Source organism: Clytia hemisphaerica, unplaced genomic scaffold (genome assembly GCF_902728285.1).
Source record: "Clytia hemisphaerica strain Z4C2 unplaced genomic scaffold, Clytia hemisphaerica genome assembly, whole genome shotgun sequence".
Classification (NCBI taxonomy): Eukaryota; Metazoa; Cnidaria; class Hydrozoa; order Leptothecata; family Clytiidae; genus Clytia; species Clytia hemisphaerica.
Window position 1 is genome coordinate 42,556 of NW_027104601.1, and position 19,301 is coordinate 61,856.

The 19,301-nt window shown below is 36.7% G+C and overlaps 1 protein-coding gene across 3 annotated transcripts; it reads right to left on the reverse strand.

Annotated features, from left to right (window-relative positions):
• Nucleotides 1–416: 416 nt before the first annotated feature.
• On the reverse strand, nt 417–19,014 carry LOC136824137 (PH and SEC7 domain-containing protein 1-like). 3 transcript variants are annotated; one of them, XM_067080299.1, is made up of 18 exons: nt 18,845–19,014; nt 16,076–16,142; nt 10,838–10,891; nt 7,905–9,417; nt 7,194–7,274; nt 6,674–6,786; nt 6,197–6,255; nt 5,690–5,779; nt 5,329–5,409; nt 4,890–4,913; nt 4,497–4,578; nt 3,879–3,949; nt 3,215–3,354; nt 2,617–2,709; nt 2,229–2,280; nt 1,863–1,964; nt 1,575–1,610; nt 417–1,140 (listed from the first exon to the last, which is right to left on the reverse strand). In XM_067080299.1, exons 1-18 carry the CDS (start codon nt 18,983–18,985, stop codon nt 865–867), a joined length of 3,075 nt encoding a protein of 1,024 aa, XP_066936400.1. In that variant the 5' UTR covers nt 18,986–19,014; the 3' UTR covers nt 417–864. The 3 variants fall into 3 exon arrangements, with proteins under 3 accessions (XP_066936400.1, XP_066936401.1, XP_066936402.1); XM_067080300.1 differs by lacking the exons at nt 16,076–16,142; nt 18,845–19,014 and adding an exon at nt 13,243–13,940 and having other exon boundaries at nt 778–1,140; XM_067080301.1 differs by lacking the exons at nt 10,838–10,891; nt 16,076–16,142; nt 18,845–19,014 and adding an exon at nt 9,660–9,748 and having other exon boundaries at nt 778–1,140.
• Nucleotides 19,015–19,301: the final 287 nt, after the last annotated feature.

A 19,301-nucleotide genomic window follows, 5' to 3' on the forward strand; every position in this document is an offset into this window, starting at 1 on the left:
CAAAGTTGACTGTTCAAAAACTGTTCACATACTTTTAGACATTGTTAAAGTAAAAATCAGCCCAAACGTTAGGACCGATCTTATGAATGAACTTAAGTAGTTTTATCCAAATCCATTGAATAATCCAATCCAACCAGCCAAACCAATCAATAAATTCTTATCACACAGCTTATCCATAAAAGAGCTCTCAATTCGACAAGCCTTTGATCATTGATATTAATACTTCTTTTTTCGATAAATTAGCTGAGCATATCATCCATGCTGACTGACTCATGAATAATAATCAATAAGCAAAACCCATCAAATTCAGAATCATTTAGGGCAAAATACTTTAACAATTCTAGCTTCGATTGTTGGCTTTAATTCGGGCATACTCCTCTTCACAGATGACAGTTTAGATAGAGCCGCGTAAAGCATTGCCAAATACATCAGTGCTTCCCTATTTAAAATTCTGCCTGAAACATTTTCTTTAGCATTCTTCGCTTAACAATTATAATAATAGGTGTAGAAAGATAAGCGTATCGTGACATCTAAAGTGGTGTAGAAACCGATGATGGGTTGATGTAGAGATTCAACTATTGCGTTTGAACACGTGAATCCCTTATAGGTACAGTTAGTGCTGGAGTCTTTAAAAATCTTTGTTGACAGCGTAACAGAGAGGGAGATTCTCTTCGAAGGGAGCAGCCCTAGTATGCAGCAGCAGTTGCCAAATACATCAACTAAAGAACTTGTTGATCCTCAATTTCCTCTCGTGTTTTCCTCTCCAAGTGGTGCTCGAAACAGAGCCAAATCTGATATTTCTCCGTCAAAAGTGATCCTCAAGTTTCAACTATACTTCTACCCAAATCATTCGTGCATTTCCTTTCAAGGCGGTGTTCCGGACAAACCAAAACCCTTCCGGTTATCCTCAATTATATGTCGTTGAGTAGTTGGAGTTAAGCTATTACTACCACTGGTCAAACTGTGCATTGAGGAGCTCCTGGGAATGTTGACAGCATTTGCCAGGCGAGACTTTTGTCTGCCTGGTGAAGGTAGAGTGTTCATTTTGGACGCTTGGGGGATGGTAGCTAGTATCTTCTGTCTGATGGGTGATAGTTTTGGTGTCGTGAGTACAGAAACGTAAGCCTTGAAACGTTTCACCTGGAAAAATTATGTGAGGGGAAATAACGTTGAAAGTTCCTAACAGAGCTGTTTATATGATTGCAAATCGGCTCATTAAAAATGCTCTTTTGCAATATTTTTCGTCCATTCATTTTTACATTTAAAAAGCATTGACTTCTTACAGAAGATAAGAGATCTTAACCTCGAATGGAGCAAGTTCGCATGAAACATTTCTGGTTTGGTTGGTTTAACGCCCTCCGTTGACAAGACAAAGCTCTGAACCAGGTCATGTTTAGCCGAAATGCTAGAACCTACTAGAACTACCAGAATAAATGTCTGAAACTCATTTTTGGAAAGAAAATTAGGACTTCAAATTTGTAATGGATTGCAACAATTTCTTAAGGATTTTTAAAGAAATGGGCGATATTAATATTATCTAAAGCAGGGAAAAATTCATAGAGAAAAATAAGTACCTCGTATTCTAGATAGTCTTTTTTATTTTCCCAATCCTAAAAAAGAACAAATTCAAAGATTTAGGTAATATTTAGAAACTCCAAGTACATTGAAGCAAACTTTTTTTCTATAATTTCAAGATTTAGATATTTGTATTTCATACGAATGAATCTGAAAGCAATTTATTGAAGAAAGTAAACAAGCCTCTGAAATCAAAACTGTTTCACGCCCAAATTGCGGAAGCAGATTACAGTTTGAAAATTGACTTCTGTAAATTTTTCATCTAGCTTAGGAATTGGTTAACATACTGTGTAATATTTGTTGTTCGCTTCAGGGGTGTATTCAATGTGTATTTTATATTCTTCATCTGATTGCGTCACTTTGTCCATGTGGTGGCTCAGTTGTTCCGCCTGCAACAAAAAGGAGTGTATCATTGATTCAGATGTCCCAAATCTGTTAGCTATGAACTATTCTTGATATGCGTAAGTCATTTTTCTAGCGGAAACACCCGAAAAAATCCGGGATTTGACAACTCTCTGTTACTAAAAATAGAAACACGGAGGTCAAAATCCGGCAAAAATACGACGCCATCTTGACTTACGCATATCAAGAATATAACTATTTGAATTGAATTGAAACAAAGAGAAAATATAAAATTGAAGGTTTTATTTTACGGGTTCTAATCTTGTCCTTGATACTGGCATTACGGGTCGTTGAAATTTCACGCTAAAAAGAAATAATATAATGTTAAACCAAATGGTACGAAAATTGGAAGTATATACGTTTTATTTACAAAACGATAGAAATGTCTCGTCGTTTTCAAGACGTTTTACCTCAAAGAGAAAACTTTAGTAGTACAAACTTAGAATCGACAGACAGTTAAGTGAAAAGTATAAAGTTATAAGTGAAACCCCCGAGGAAAAAAGTCCAATCTGTCCATATCTTTATTGATAAACATGTATCAGAGCAAAATAAAGAAAACATTCTAAATATTGACTGCTCAAATGGGTACCAATCCAAGATCTCGTTTTATATCTTTAAAAGGAATAATCGAGATCTTACGATGAGCCGACGGGAGCGGGAAGGGGAGGCGATGAGAGCAAAGCAGCTGAAACGTTGATAGAATCCATCCATATTTTGACTTCGTCTTGACTCCTGGTAAGATAAAGTGAAAAAGTTAAACTGTCAAAGTTTCCAGTAACTTTGGTTAGAACTTCGGTGGATAATTAAGGCTCCAAAAGATGCGCAGGGTCCCTTGTTGGTTGACGGAAAAATACCGAAGGAATGAAGAAATAATTCTTTTACTCTATACCTAATTTATTTTCATTTTAAAACCTTAAAATCGAGAGGAAGTTCGCTATTTAGAAAAAGTGAACTCTCGCTAATTCGAACTTTTATTATTTGAATCTTTCTTTAATTCGAATTAATTCTCAGTCCCCGTCAGAGGAAAATCCTCGTAAAAAGCTTTCTATGGATCGAACAAATTAGAATTCCCGTTCGACTTCGAATTAGCGAATTGACTGTAACTATAATGTCTCAAACCCGCACCCCGGTATAACGACAGGTAAGCGCACCCCGGTATAACGACAGGTAAGCGCTGAGTTATTTCCATCTCCTTGATGAACTTATGATGAACTTGACTTTGACCTGAATGACTCACTTGACTTGGAGATAGTAAACACTCCAATCAGCAGAGATGAGTTTGAACACAAACATTCTTTTCTTGTAATCTTTAGCATAGCCAGCCAATGCGTGGTGAATACCGATAGAATGAGCTTCGTGTCCGTTCATATTGTCCGGCTAAGAAATGGAAATGAAGGGAGAAAAATTAGAAGATATCAACATCTGATGTAGTGAGTTTTCTCAATTGTAGTGCGAGTGCAAGACAGCCCGAAGCTCACTTTCCGATTACCCCTCTTGATCTGTTTGCCTGCTGAGCATCAGAGTCCAGATAGACATCAGGAATCATACTTTAAGTCCTTAGAAAGATAGGGTTGTAATACTAAAAGTTAGCAAATTATCATTATCGAATTATCAGGCATTGCATGTGGTGTGGTGACGATACTCGTAGGTTCAACACCTGCGAAGATGTATGTCCTCCCGTGTAGTTCGAGTATCTTCGTATATACACCAATAACTCTGTCGTGTCGCGAGCGCAGGGTTAGCAGTGTATGGTAAGTGTGGTAATTTCCCTATCCTGGGGTAGGTATCTATCCAAGGATAGGGCCCATTCCGGATGCGTCAGAGGGTTACTTCTCTCTTCTCTCTATCATTATCGAATACCATTATCAAAAACGTAAATTTGTCATCGAAACATTTTTTACCTTGTAGCTGAGTAGAACGAGGCCCTTGAGAACACAATAATACGGTCTCCAGTTTCGTCTCATCAGCGGTGCTGAAAAAATAGGACAAATAAATCCATATTGAATATTGAGATGTTCATGTAATGTAACACTTGGTAATGACAATATACCTTTTACGCTTCTGTTCGACTTGGCCTAATTTGATGAGTTGATGATCTTTATATACCCTGGACCAAGTTATATCCACCATCTTTGATCGGAGTTTTTTGAAAGTGGTACCCGCAAAAAAAAGCCATTGTAGTGTTAAAAATTAACGTCTAACATCGCTACATCATCAAAAATACTCGCGATGCATTTACATCGCTATTGAGTAGTGCTACCATTAGACTATCACTCTCAAAAAACTCCGATCAAAGACTTTGCTTGAGAAACTTAGTCCAGGGTATATAAAGGTCAGTGATTTAAATGCTAAAAAATTCTCTTGCTGATACTCCTGGTAAAAGCAAATTCGTTTTCATTAAAATTAAATTTTTGGGCAATTGTTTCCAGTGTTTCCTACGCTCGTGGTTGTGAGGAGAGTCTATGTTTTGCCTATATAAAGAAGCTCCCAAATAGAAACGAAAAATCAACCAAGCTTACTTCTTCGACCACCTGGATCCATGACAGACTTCCGGTACACCAGTCCTTCGTACACTACTGCATCGCTTGATTCCACTTTCAACTAAAGAAATTGAAAGAAAATAAACTGATTGATTGTCAACTAGTTTCTAACAAAGTTATTATGTTATTATTGGTGATCTGATAAGACCTAACAATTACTAATGCTATATGTAGGTAGGTAGGTCGGTCGATGTATCTCCAGATATTAGCTTTTTCAGAATTTCACGTTATTACTCTGGAATAGAGCATGACATGTTGAGGACTAAGCTTGTATCGAGTTATTATTATATGATCTTTTTTGAAAGAAAGCTTAAAATCTCTGTTGAAAATAGATGGTTTATTTCAGCATAAGAATAGAAATTGAAAGGTTACCTCGATAAAGGGATTGCCAGAGTTCTAAAATATCAAATGAAAAATAAATATTTTTATACCAATTTACATTTACCAATAAATCTACATCTGACACTACTGAGAGATAACTAACATATAAATTAAATAATTGCTTCAACATTTGCCCCTCTTTAAATAAAGACCTCCGGTAGTTAGATAAATGAAGAATGACCTTTCTGAAGTCGCCTTAGTAACCACATGCTAGCCTTTGATGAAGACTTTCCCAATTCAACAATTATAAGACAAACATTTTCTTTTTATCAAAACAACAGGAAAGCGAAAATTTTCATTATCGATGAGAAACATAATTCCTTAAATCTAATTAGAAGCGTCAAAACGAGCCACACACAATCAGGCGTTTGCATAAGTGCAGTTTGATAATCTGGCAAGGTGTTATTAGTTCATTTAAAAAGTATCATACATTTCGTTTATGTTTGGGTGATGGCGGTGCTTCGTTTTGTGCGAACTTGATTTCTTTGTTCTTGATAGAGTTGTACAGCGTCTATGAGAGAATGGAAGAGAGTTTGAAACTTCTTAACTTTTAAACTGTTTTTTGTGTCTTTAGTAGACAGAATTTTCCTGTAAGTTAAACTCTAGTTTTTTGCTCCTTTGAAATGATTCGCATTTCTGCAAGGATTCCTACATCTGCAAGTCCAGTAAGAATTTCTACACCTGTCAACTATGGGGAAAAGAAAAAAGCTTTTCTAGTAAGGCCTAAGTAGGGTAATCTGATACTGAAAAGTGAAAATTGTCATAATTAAAGGAATAGTTGCAGTATCTACCTTGAGGTATTCTTTAGGGAAATCTTTTCCGTTATTCAATCCAGACAAATTAGTGACGAAATCATTCGGTGTCATCTTATTCGTGATGCTCTGAAAAATATAGAAGAGTATCAGTGGTATGGGGAAATAGTTAGCTTCTTGTTCAATTTCACAAACCTAGAAATCTATCGATGCAAAGTACATAAATACACAGTAAATCCTTAAACAAATCGACCTAACAAATGAAGTTGGGTTCCGAAGTGCCAGAAGCGGCCCTAACCTCAGAAAGGTTTTTTCTTCGCCTAAGAAAGATTTGTTTTACTTAATGTAGGGTCCATTTTTTTTTACCTGGTCACGTAAGTCTATCGATGAAAAGTACATAAACAGACATAAATACACAGTAACTCCGAACAAACTGGTTCAGAAAAATGAAGTTGGGTTCCGAAGTGCTAGAAGCGGCGCGATTCTCACTTTTGTTCATCTAATAGAGATTTGTTTTACTTTATGTAGGGTTGGTCGATTTCTTACCTGGCCATGCAAGTCTGTATTCAACAACATCAATGAACAAACTAATGTATGTACACCGTCTGCAATATCGAAAGGGAAAAAATTCAGAATACAAGAAAATATAGATGTGAACTAAAATATTTTAAGATGTCAATAAGGAGTACACGTTTCGAAAACAACCAGGTCATTGTAAGGGAAAGAATCTTTTAAATGATTAATTAACGGATACTCCCTTTCTAAAATTCGGAGCTTGATGGGTCAGTAAAACTTTTTTGTGAAAAGAAGCAGGCCAAGTCTCCTCCTTTTCAATTTTAGAATTCGGCTTGACATAAACTCTAGATCAATATTTAGCAGCGATAAAGCAACGGCTCTCCTTAAATCTTTGATACACTGTATCTTTTATACGTACTGCCACAAGATGCTTACAAAGTGAAAAGAAGTACATTTTCATAGTCTCTTTTTAAATACGAGAAATTGTAAGGCCCCTTTTACACTAACCTTCATCCATATCATTAGTGAGATTGCATTCGTTATATCGTTTAGAGAAGTGGATGAGAATTCGTTCACGCTCTTGTGTTTCTCCCGTAAGCGGAAACTTCGCTAAAAATATCCTGAAAAGATAATAACGAAGTTAAACCTCTGTAACACTAAGACAACAGTTTATCGTTAATGAAGGGCTGTGCAGCTCTTTTCTAGCTCTTTTCTAGTAAAGCCAGATTTGTATTCAAAGGCTTCGTGTCGATGGATTGAATCTAATCTCAGTTTTTGAGGAGCGTTGTCGAGGATTCTTAAGAGATTCAATAGACCTTTTCATAAATTACGTTACAAACATCACTTGCCTCGTTTTGAAGTTATTGCCATAATTAACTCTCAGCGGATTTTATTAAAACTACTTCATATTCATAAACGTAACAACGTAATTTATGAAAAGGTCTGTTGAAATTCCTTTTCTAGCGTCCATATGAAAACAATTTTCTTAAATTAACCGCGGTATGAAAAGTAAAAACAAGAGTGTTACCTGACGGCTTCGTCCAGCGCAATTCCTTCGAAGTTGAAAAACCGCAAGTATTCTCTGCAAATCTGCTGACTGAAATCAGAGCTATGAAAAAAGTAAAATACATTACATTGTCACCCGGGGGGGGGGGAACTTAGGCAAAATGGGTGCCGGGTATGTGCGAGCCATAAGGGTACCTTTTCTCATTCCTCAAAAGTCTCTCAAAGGGGTACAAATTCAAAAGTTAGTCTCTGAAAGGGTCCCAAAATCACGAAAATCAAAAATTTCTCTCTCAAAGGGTCACGATTTCCAAAAATTTTGACCAAAATTTGGTGAAAATCAAACCAAAATTTGGAAAAAATGGACCAAAATTTAGGAAAAAGTCTCTCAAAGGGTCCCAAAATCACCAAAATTTTGTCTCTCAAAGGGTCGATTTTCGATTTTCGGCTCGGACATACCCGTCACCTCGCAAACCTAGTACCCCCCCCCCCGGGCATTGTCAGTAATAATAAGACATCCAACAACCATATTATTTTCAAAATGGATCTCTTTTGTAAGACTAAAGAAAGTGGCTAAGTTATCTACATTTCTCGTAAGTGCGATGGTAGGTTTTACGAAGCGGCTGTCGGTTACAGCACATAATATAATATACATTTCCTATATTGCACCTTCAAGCAGCGCTAATTCTTGGCAGATTTAGAGCCAAAGCCTGTATTAATGAAATAAGGGACTTACTTTTTACCGAGTAGAGGTGCGATATCGCTATCTTTGTACCCGTTTAACGTAAACAGACGGCTCGCAATATCTGCGGGAGAGACTTCCTCTTTCGTGTTACTGCTGACGGAGCTGGATACGTCGGATTCCGCCAAGTAGCTCATTGGTGACACGGTAGATGATGAGGCCATACTAGTGTTATTTAAGGTCACGTGTAACGGTGAATGTATACGTTCATCGAAATCGCCGTTACGCGAGTTAGATGTTGATATTTTAGAGAGAGAATGTGATGATAGTGTACAAGGGGTTAAGGAGAGTTCTTTTTGTTCACTCGTCATGCACCATTGACTATCATCGTAAATATTAGGTGATGAATGATTACTTTGTTTGTTCTTATTTTGCCTCATTTGACGAGGCGGCGGAGAAGTAACGTTCAGATGTTGTGTTTGGGCATTCGAGTCTAACCGATGTTTATCAAGTTCAACGTCAAGTTCAGGGTTACTATAAGGACGGCTACTCGCTTTGGTGTATGGTAATAACAGATTATCGTCGGGCGGACGTTGCATCGACTGTACGCAACCGTCCGAAAAATCAAATTGTCCTTCTTTTTTAGTATACGGAACACTCTTTTGTGCGCGATATTTACTATCGTCTGTCCGATTTTTCCTACCCGCGTCCGGGCTCTCTACGTGGAGTTTATCGTATGAGTTATATTTTCGGCCTTGCGTATGTCTATGTATGCTCGACACAGGAGTCGTACGGGGAGATGACGGCGCTTTAGACGACGCCGGTGATTTGACGTGGTTTGACAACGTGGGCGACGGTGTTTTTTGTTTCTTGTAGGACATTTCAACATAGCCATGCTCCTGCACGTAGTTCTGCGAATGATAATTCTCAGTCGCGTATTTGTCTTTCTTAGCCATACTATTGAAAGTAGGTTCAGGTACAGTCTGCTGTGTATAATATCTGGGTGAGCGAGGTAAATCTTCTAAATTGTACAAGTGAGCCGTTGCAGTGGTCATGCTCGATTTTGAAGATTTATCACTTCGATTGGACTTCGGGGACACTGATTTACTACTGGCCGCGGCCTCACTGTGCCGACTACTACTGCCTGTACTGTAGGCACCTGGACTACCACGACTCGGCTCTTTAAAGGAATTCGGACCAGACGAGTAAAAGTCTAAATTGGTTGGTTTTGTGTTGTTAGCCCCACGGTAAAAATACGACCCATCAGTGCCTTGTTCGTAACTTTTTGGGGATCCGACGGTTCGCGTACGACCTTGAAGAGCGTTATGTGCGTCAATATGGTTGTTTGGTTTTCTTGACGATTGGACTCGTTGTTGTTGGGGCGGTGGGTGGTGCTGAGTGGGCGTCGTTTGACGGATTTCAGCGACTCGCGGTTGTTGCGTTTGTTGTGAGGAAGGCGGTACACGATCGTGAGTGTTGTTTTCGTTCCCCTGGGATACGCTTTTGGGCGGTTCTATTAAAGTACCTTCAGCAAGGAAGGGTCTTGCTTTCAACTTGGCCAAGCGATCTGAGGAGAAAACAATAATTCTTTATACTTATGACGTAATCTTTTATACATAAACACCCTTCAAAAACAGGCGTTTGCCACCAGTTTTATTGATCAAAAGTTTAATTAAATCTGGTGGTAAACGCCCGGTGTTCTTTATAAACAAGAATATAATGAAACAGTTTGGTATCACCAAGACATTGTCCAAGGAAAGACCGAATTTGGAATCAAAGGATTTTGTTAATATCATTATCAAGACCAACCTTGGTGTTCCTTTGAACCATGTTTAATACGCATTGCAATGAAGCAAAAATAGGTCCAAAAATAAATTGTCAAGTGTAAAAGTATTTTGATATTTTAACTGAATAATACTGACAGCAAACGTCTCTGTTTATCATATCAGATTGAAACTGATAATTTTGATTTGTTAAAAAAAAGTTTAAAAAAAGGTCTGGAAATGGTTTTATCTGACCACACAGATCAACGTAAAAATTTCCGTTTGGAAAAGAGTTTTTTATATCACAGATATCTGTCAAATAGTCTTCTCACAAATTAAAACATACTCTTGTCTCCCGAATAGACGGGGGTCCGAATAAGCAGGGGGTAGGAAAATTTTCTAAATTCTAATAAGCGGGGGGGGGGGGGGGTTTGAAGACAGAATTTTTTTAAACTGATATCAATTTTAACAACAAAAAAGAAACTTTAACAAATAAACACGTAAAATAAGGACCAATACTAACAAAAAGGAAAATAATAACAAGTTTAAGGTCTATCTACACTGTACTAAAATATTGAATTATTCGAATTTAATTAGCGGGGGGAGGGTCTTAATAAGAGCGGGGGGACGGATTTTTTTTTCTCTTAACAATAAGCGGGGGGGGGAGTCTATTCGGGAGACAAGAGTATATTACGAAGGTAGGTAGCCTTAATTTTGGATCAGGAAGAAGCTGTGGCCGGGGCGTTAAAAACGGGGATCTGTGGAAGTTTAAGGCACTAGCACAAAAATTAAGTCCTTTAATCCCCAAATTATTTCAATGATACGTAAAAAGGTTTTTCAAGTTATGCCAAAGTTAAGGAAAAACCGCAATTATGGAAGCAAACGTTCGAGTTTGCAGGGGCAACTCCTTACAAAAATCGAACGTTGGTTTCCATTATTGTCAACTTGACAACCTCTATAGAAACAGGTTGTAAAATCAAGCGAGAATAACTCATGCAAATGGAATGCTCTGATATTTATATTGAACGGCCAATATCACCCTCTCTTGGTTTTGATATAAGCCCCCTATAACTGATGTTGGTAATTATAAAGAAATACACTTGCAAAAGTAAATTCAGTCTCTTCATCTTAGAGAAGACAGAAAAAAGTTTTCCATGGAGAAAAACGCGGTCTGTCCTTGTCGCAAAAAAAAAATCAACTTGATGCATGGAAAACATTGCTTACCTTCTTTGAGTGTTAGTACGATGTTCTTCTTACAGTTTCGTATAAGGTCCACCACTTAAAAGAAAACAAAAGAGATCATTAAACAATGGGGAAACAGAGTAGGGCGTAAAAATCCTCAAGATTTTTTCACAGGCACGTAATAAGACCTTACGGAAAATTGTTTGTAAGGCTGAATTTCCCGGACTTTTCGTAGAGTTTTTATTGGTTAAGAGGGTCTTACGTGACTTTTCCTTCCGTTCAAAACTTTTTGAACGTAAGCAAGCTTCACTCAAGGCCTTAAAACAATACGGAAGCTTAGGGAAATCCCCCATTTCTGAAGGTCTTAAGTAAATTTTACGTACATGTGAAAAAAGCTTAAGTGACCTCTTGAAAGCGGTTGCCAGATTGTTGACGCAAATGAAGACTCTACCAGTTCCATCAATATGCCAAAAACATTTTGTTCCACCACCTTCCCGGGGGAGGGGGGGGGGGTACTTAGGCAAAATGGGTGTCAGGTATGTGCGAACCATAAGGGTACCTTTGCTCATTCCTCAAAAGTCTCTCAAAGGGGTACAAATTCAAAACTTAGTCTCTGAAAGGGTCCCAAAATCACGAAAATAAAAAATTTCTCTCTCAAAGGGTCACGATTTCCAAAAATTGGTGAAAATCAAACCAAGATTTGGAAAAAATGGAGGAGAAAGTCTCTCAAAGGGTCTCAAAATCACCAAAAATTTGTCTCTCAAAGGGTCGATTTTCGATTTTCGGCTCGGACATACCCGTCACCTCGCAAACCTAGTACCCCCCGGGACCACCTTCACTTCAAGATAGGCCACCATAGAATGAACTTCCTTTTATAGGATGAACCATATACATGTGGCTTTCAGTCTTGCACTCCATCACAGAGCCTATTTGAGATATTTTACTTACTAGCCCAGAGAAAAAATTTTAAACCTTTATTATTTGAATGCATGCCTTTTTAGTGGGGGGCGTACGGGACTTCGTAATACCGATATACCGATCACTTTTTCTCTCAATTACCGATATACCGATAAATTTTTCGTTCAAATACCAATACCGATCAATAGTATTTCCCCATTTTTCAGGTACTCGTCCCCCGGAGGGGGTACTTAGGCAAATATGGGTGCTTGGTATGTGTGGACGATAAAGGTCGGGTTTTTCATCATTCAAAATTCTCTATAACAATTACCAAACTGTAGCGTGTTTGGGTAGGTACAGGCTGGTAAGCAAAAGTAGAATTTTGGCTTAAGGTGCCCCCTTGTAGGCTTATTCTGGCGCCCCTTTTGGTCGCATTGGTATACCGAAATTTGAACTTACATTTAGGAAATGTATAGATCTTGAGATAATTCATTTTTAAGGCGGATAATTATGCTGAAAAACTGCTGACTCAGCAAAAAATATCGATAATTTTCAATATTTAAACCAAAATATCTCGAGATCTAGACATCGAAAGTTAACAAATCATACCATTTTTGGATACTACTAATTCAGGGCTATCTAGCTGTGGGAATGACTTTTTCTGAAAATGCTCATAGGAAAATGCTGACGTCATCGGAAAACGCCAAAAACGTCGATTTTTCGCCTTAAAAATGCCATTTCTCGGCACCAGGTGGTCGAAACTTAACAAACAACCCCATTTTCTTAGTCTACTTTTCACGCTGAATCTGTTGGTAGTCTCAGATATTTGATTTTCAGACTTCGAAAAAACCGTTAGTAAAGGGGGGACCCTTGATAAGTTCTATCGATTAACTAAAAATCGATTCACTCGAAAACTGCAGGAGATTCGAAGGGCAAATTTTTTTTGTCAATTCTACACCCTATTAGGAGCATAATATCAAAAATTTGCCCTGATCTAAGGGGTGCCCTACGAAGTGACATAATCCACTGCCTCGGCCGCTGGTCTAATTGTGAAAGAACTTTATTGCGAGCGAAGCGAGCGAAAAAAATTGCAAGATTTTAAAATTCATCTCACCAAATTTGGTCTTGGGGCGCAATGGCTCATGATCTTTGATACCGATGGTTGACCGAAAATACCGAAATACCGACATAAAAATGGGTCTTTTACCGATACCGAGATGATTTTGAAATACCGAGTACCGATCATTTTTTTCCTGTAATACCGATTTACTGATCTAAAAAAAGGCCAATACCGATGTACCGATATCCCGTACGCCCCCCCCCCCTTTTAATACTCAAATATAAAAAAATTAAATTTTTTTAACTTAGTCATTAGTCAAAAAAGTCATTAAAATTGATTAGCCTCTGCGATGGAGTGCAAGACTGAAAGCCACATGAATATGGTTCATCCTATAAAGGGAAGTTCATTCTATGGTGGCATATCTTGAAGTGAAGGTGGTTGAACAAAATGTTTTTGGCATATTGATGGAACTGTCTACATATCAACTCACCTCCACATCCTCCACAAGAAGCATGGTACCAAGTTGCCATGGCAACAAAATGTTTCACTGACAAGAACTTATTTTACAGTAGATCTAATCTATTTTTTATCTATGTACACTGAAAAAAGACCACTGAGGGAAACTATCAAGCAAGCAAGCATTACAAGGAGTTACAAAACATTGATGTATATAAATCGAAGCACATTCATTTGATTCAAATACCAGAAATCAAAATCTAATCAACTCTTTGACAAGTAAATCAAAGCAGGTTCACGAGACAACTTATAAAGCGTTATCAAAAGCTGTTGAAGACAAAGCATTTTTCCACTGAAATACAACAAAAGTGAGAAGTTCGAGGATAATGATATGATTGGAGGAGCCAGAAATATGTTAACTAGTTCGAAACATTTGTCCAGTGCGTAAATGCTAAATACGAAGATCTCTTGTTATTTCACCGAAGAAGATCAGAAGTAACAACTCTTCCTATCTAATAATAAATCTCTATCATTCAAGTTTTTGGATGTGCAAAAATTACAAAGAGTGAGTAAAGAATACTATAAAACGGAAATTTCAACTTCGACTTAATTTTCAAGAAACCCAACGACAACACTGATAAAAATTTTCTAAGAATCCAATCAATAAAAGTACGATTCTTATCAATCCGATAACAAAACTTGCTCTCCAACAAACAAGCATCATTCAACTCTAAACAGGATGAAATAAAAACTACTTCTCACACAAGATCGTCATCTATACACGAGCCAATGTCACAATATCTTATGAAACAACGAGTGCATAATAGAAACAATAATTTTAATGGCATGATGACAGCAATTCTAAATACCAATCTACAATTTGTGATTAATGACCCCTTTTATTGTTTAGTTTTTGAGAGATAATTAGATAAGTTACAACGTACGAAAAGGTAAACGGAAGTCTTAGATCTGGAGTTGTTACAATTTTATGTGAAGATGTTATTTGATGGCCATCGAAGTATCTGAACCAATAAGGAAACAACAAATGGAGGTCTGGGTCTTTCACATTAAATGATAATCTTGATATCCGAGGAGATATTCTAAGCAAAGGAACGTCATCTTTTCGACAAATATGAATATCCGATATGTTGGCGTTGTTTTCTTTCTCTAAGGCACACCTCGATAGCAAGGATTCGAATGTTTGTTCTCGAAAATGGCCAGTTTGTATCGACTTTTATAAACTCTGAATAAGGTAACAACTGCAAAATCGCGGCGAAAAATGACTGTCAAATCTTATTGTCTCGAGCGATCACTTTCGGGCAAACCATATAATATAACCAACGGCAAAACCAAAATGGCTTAAAAAACACATGATGAACAAATAAAGGTTCAGGAAAAATAAAGGTAAGATCCCTAAATCGTTAACAACACGAGAGATATGATAGGTCTATTGCGACAATGTGAATATGTTTCTTTAGCTTTCGTTTAGACAATAGACTTTTCTGCTTTGCTTTTCTTCTTTTATGATGATAGTCGGCAGGAAAACGACGTCTAATATCAATGCGATGCCTTCCGTTGAAGTCAATGAATGCAATGGGCTATTCCATTAAAAATCCATACAGGGGGGGGGGTGGACGAACCTTTTGAAGTCAAAATAAAATTCTTGGAAATGTGAGGACACCCCCTGGAAAATGGCAAAATCTGCAAAGAAAACCCTCGGAAAATTTTATTTTTTTACTTCAAAGTGACGGTGGACGAACTAAAACCTGTCTTTAACCCCTGGAAATTTTAGAATAACTTTTTACCCCCTGGAAAATGAAAAGGCCACTCTTTTAGACCTGCTGGAAATTTTTCTCAGGTTACCTCCTGGAAATGTTCATCCATCCCAAAACATTTTTCAGATTATGGTGTTTATTTGAAAAAGGTGTAAATTTCGTCAACGTTGTCTGTATATACTAACTATGTAAGAAGATAGTGTTATGATTTGAAAATATACTAATATGCACGCGATTTCTACTTGCCTTGGGCTAAAAATTGACTTTCGGAGAGGCAGTTTTTAGCCAATCTGGAGGGTATAGTGTCCAAATATTTTTTGGCACGTCGGCCCCAACCATGGTGGCCTCCTTAGATACTAAACATATAGGGCTCCCCTAAAATATAATTTGTGTCTACGGCAGTGTCATGTAAGAGAGTCTGGCGTCTGTATTGAATGCATCAACTTTGACACATCAAATTTGGCAAGGATCTAAGGAAATTTCATAATTCATTGCCGCACTACATTATACTTATACGTGAGATACACTCTGGTACAGAGTAGGATGGAAATATTTAACTTTTTTGGCAGTTGAAATTTCAACTCCACAGAAATTCGTTTAAAGATGGAAAAGTTTCAACAACTGTTTGCAATCAATGCAATTAACTATTCTCTTTGTGTTAATGAGTGAACTAGAAACCCACGGTATATTTTAATTCAGTAAAATAATGATAACCATAATATTTGGCACAAAGGGAATTTCCCAACCACAATCTTGAAAACCGGAAGTAGTTTAAATGCCCTAACTTAGGGTTGGAAAGTAGAATTTCAACATGAGACTTAAAACTCAGGCGCGTATGATCTGAAGATCCAAAAGTTTGTGAATGGTCCAACTAGGCTGAGAATATATAGCCTGGAAGTCATTGTACCCCTCTAAAATTAAAATATTCGACTAAATAAAGTAGACGTCCTGAAAATATCATTCTCGTACGAACTTTAAATTCTGCAAAACGCTAAATTGCACAGAAATACCGACATATTGAGCGCCGTTGTAGATTCACTTTCGAAATAATATAGTAATTGCTTTTGGTAAAGAAAAAATATAAGATTATACCTTGTTTAGTTTCGAGCGTTGCCACAGAGATGCCGTTCACTTCGCATAGCACATCGCCCACGTATATCTAGAAACAGAATAAAGTCTCATTGTTTACAGAAAGTAATATCAGTACATAGTTAAACGCAGGGACATCGGTCATTACAGAGTTTCTAAGTGTTGGTTTCTCATCAATCTTTGCTTATTTGTTTGTATTTTTGTAATAATTTTCTATTTCGCCTTTCGTGATATTCATGACGTAATCTTTAATACGGAAACTCCCAAACTGGTGGTAAAAGTACGGTGTTTTACGTATGAAGGATTACGCTATAAATGCACATCTAAACATTAAGACAGTAGGAAATATTTTAATATTTCTAATATTAAGAGTACAGCATGGTTTGCCTAAGAGAGAACAGTTCGCATACAACTGCCAATTTTAAGGCCTTTAAAAAACTAAACCAGAAACTCCACAAGATAACCATGAACTAACAACAAAAAATATATGAAAGTACGGTCCATAAGAAATATCCCGTGTATTAGAATAATCTACAACGAGGAGAGAGATCCTAATCTTTAGAAAATGTTGTTGTGATAAAAGACAAGGACGTAAGGGGAAATAAAACTGTCTAAAAAACAGACTAAATGAGAGAGAGAGAGCATCGTAAAATTGTGAGTAAGCCTTTTACATCCTCCATATTCAAGTATGCAGAAAAGGATCTAAATGAATAATTCGAAACTCGAAACCGGCGGCAAATTCCAGTCTTTTAGCAAATATCGTTTTAAGAGGCATTACGTCATAGATTATCAAGGATAAATTTGTAAAAAAGAGCTTTCATTTTGACAATTTAACCACACGAGGGACACTTTCCCTAGATTAGAGACAGATACCAATTACTATTTCAATAATTCTAATACTTATGAAGGTATATAGCTCTTACCATCAAAACCCGATAAACAAACAGTGTGGTTAAAATATTTTTTACAATCAGTCAGTTAGAGAGAACCATTTAAGCCATCAGAAGGAAAAATATACCCGGAAAATAATCTATTGTGCGTAAGAGAGTGTTCCGCCTAGCTTGTTTGAAATAGGAAATATCAGTAACTGCATGTAACTTAATAAAAACATCACTTCTCAAGGTATTGTACATTCATATTAATGTCAACTCTTGGCATTATAAAAAAATGTAGATTATACATTATTGACTGTTGAATGTATCACTTGTCAAAGAGCATATCTTTTTTCCAATCACTCAAATAATTTTTATCAGCTACTTTCTTAGTTTGAGAGATTTGGTTAATGGGAACGGGAAATAGAGACCCATGAAACAAATTGCGGTGGTTCTAAATTAGCTACTCTATGTTTATCTGATTTTAATGATTGAAAAAACAATCCAATCAAAGTTTTAGGGTGCAATGTATAAAGAGAGATGTAAATAACACTACAAACACTAAAGGCTTCTACCCTCCCAGAAAAGACCACTAGATCACACCACCAGCAGGAAGGAACCATAGAAATAACAACCATAACAATAATCACTTATCGTGTGCTTCTATTATTTTCAACAACTTGATAAAATGGGAAAGACTAACTAGACAATTATGGAAAACTGGGAGAAGTTATAAAGTCTATTAAAACAAACGATACTTTTATGGACCTATATGGTTATGCATTTAATTAACACAAATGATTATTGATATCTACGTGAGTGTGACGCTGTTAAAACAATCATTCAGAACACTAATAGTGACAATCTAAAATTCATCGTTTGTTTTCATCATTGTATTCCCCCCTACCCATTGGGGTGGTATTGAATACTGGAAACAATGAGCTAAAAACCTGTTTTCATGTTATTTTGTAAAAAACATATCAAGAAAATTTAGAAGCTGGTTTTTATAGGAATTCGTTTTCAGTGTTATTCACGAAATTTGCGTAATTTTTTGACATTAAAGTATAAAGGTAATTTTTCGAAAAAATTAGCCCAGAAAAGGGTGAAAATAACTGATTGGAAAAGTCCAAAAAAACCCTTTCTTAGCCGTTTTTTTAGCTGAAATTTGGCAAAATAGGTTTTTCTTTCGAAAATTGATTAGATTACAGGGTTTAGGAAAAATTAATGATCCAATTTTCAAAAAAGTCCAAAAAACCCTTTTTTTAGTCATTTTATTGGTGATATTTGCCCAAAGTTTTTTTCGTTTTTTTCTCCATCACATTCGAGGGTTTACACTTACGTATGCATCTTGGAGCGAAAGAATCAGAAAAATTGAACGTGTCAATCTCGAGAAAAGCTAATGAATGATAGGTAATTGATACGTTCTTATGGAAAAGATCCAATCTGGGCCATTTTCTTATAAAAAACACGTTTAGAAACCAAAATTTCATGCTCAGAGACAAATATTCTTTCATATCAAGACTTCCTGAGCAAAGAATATATCATCTCATCAAAAAATTTGAGTAATAGCACAACACAGCGAATCTAAAAATATAAACAAATCTGCTTAAAATTTATTCGTTTGTGCGACTGTAGGTGGATCACACTCATCCTCCTTTGTGTGAATTGCTTGTGCATGTTGATCTTATTCAAATAATGCTGACATCAAATTTTAGAGCTCAAGATGGAAAATCTTTCAAGGCTTCCCTTTGGCATTATTTTCCATTTCTAGTATGTAAAACAAATTAAGAATTACCTTTTTGACTGAAAAAGCATTACTTCAAGGACATACACCATATGCTTAAAAGAAATAACCCTGTTCCTGAACTTTAAGTAGGTCCATATAATTAATTTAGCATACCTGATTGGACATCAAGGCGGGACTGTCTCTGACCAGCGCACATATCATGGGTGGTATATGGGTGTCACTTCCACCAATCACACTGAAGCCAAACCCAATACCAGGCCACCGCTGTAATTCAACAGTGCGGTCATAGTTCATTATTTTAATTAGCTACACTCTGAAGATCTACAAAAATAAAAAGTAAAAACTATTCATCATAAGCTAGATGCTGATTGGACCAACATGATAAATAAAGTCGAAACTGGAAAATCAAAAGATGATGATCACTTTTTGACGGACAATTTGAAAATGAATAAACCAGTTGAGCTGGAAAGTTAGGCCTAATGGCTTAGGATAATTGAGAATATGTTTTCTTGAAATGTTCAAATGAAAAAGGATTGGCGCATATTGGCATCTGTCCAAATGAGAAGTTGGTATAACAAGTTTATTTTGTATTGGAAGATTAGAATCAAAC

What these genes read in the sequence shown, in the direction of transcription:
- LOC136824137 (XM_067080299.1), bottom strand. Translation starts at nt 18,985, where the DNA reads ATGAACTATGACCGCACTGTTGAATTACAGCGGTGGCCTGGTATTGGG. An exon ending in TCGTTCTACTCAGCTACAAG is followed by an intron (nt 3,355 to 3,878) that starts GTAAAAAATGTT and finishes TCCATTTCTTAG; the next exon opens with CCGGACAATATGAACGGACA. An exon ending in GTTTACTATCTCCAAGTCAA is followed by an intron (nt 2,710 to 3,214) that starts GTGAGTCATTCA and finishes TTATCTTACCAG; the next exon opens with GAGTCAAGACGAAGTCAAAA.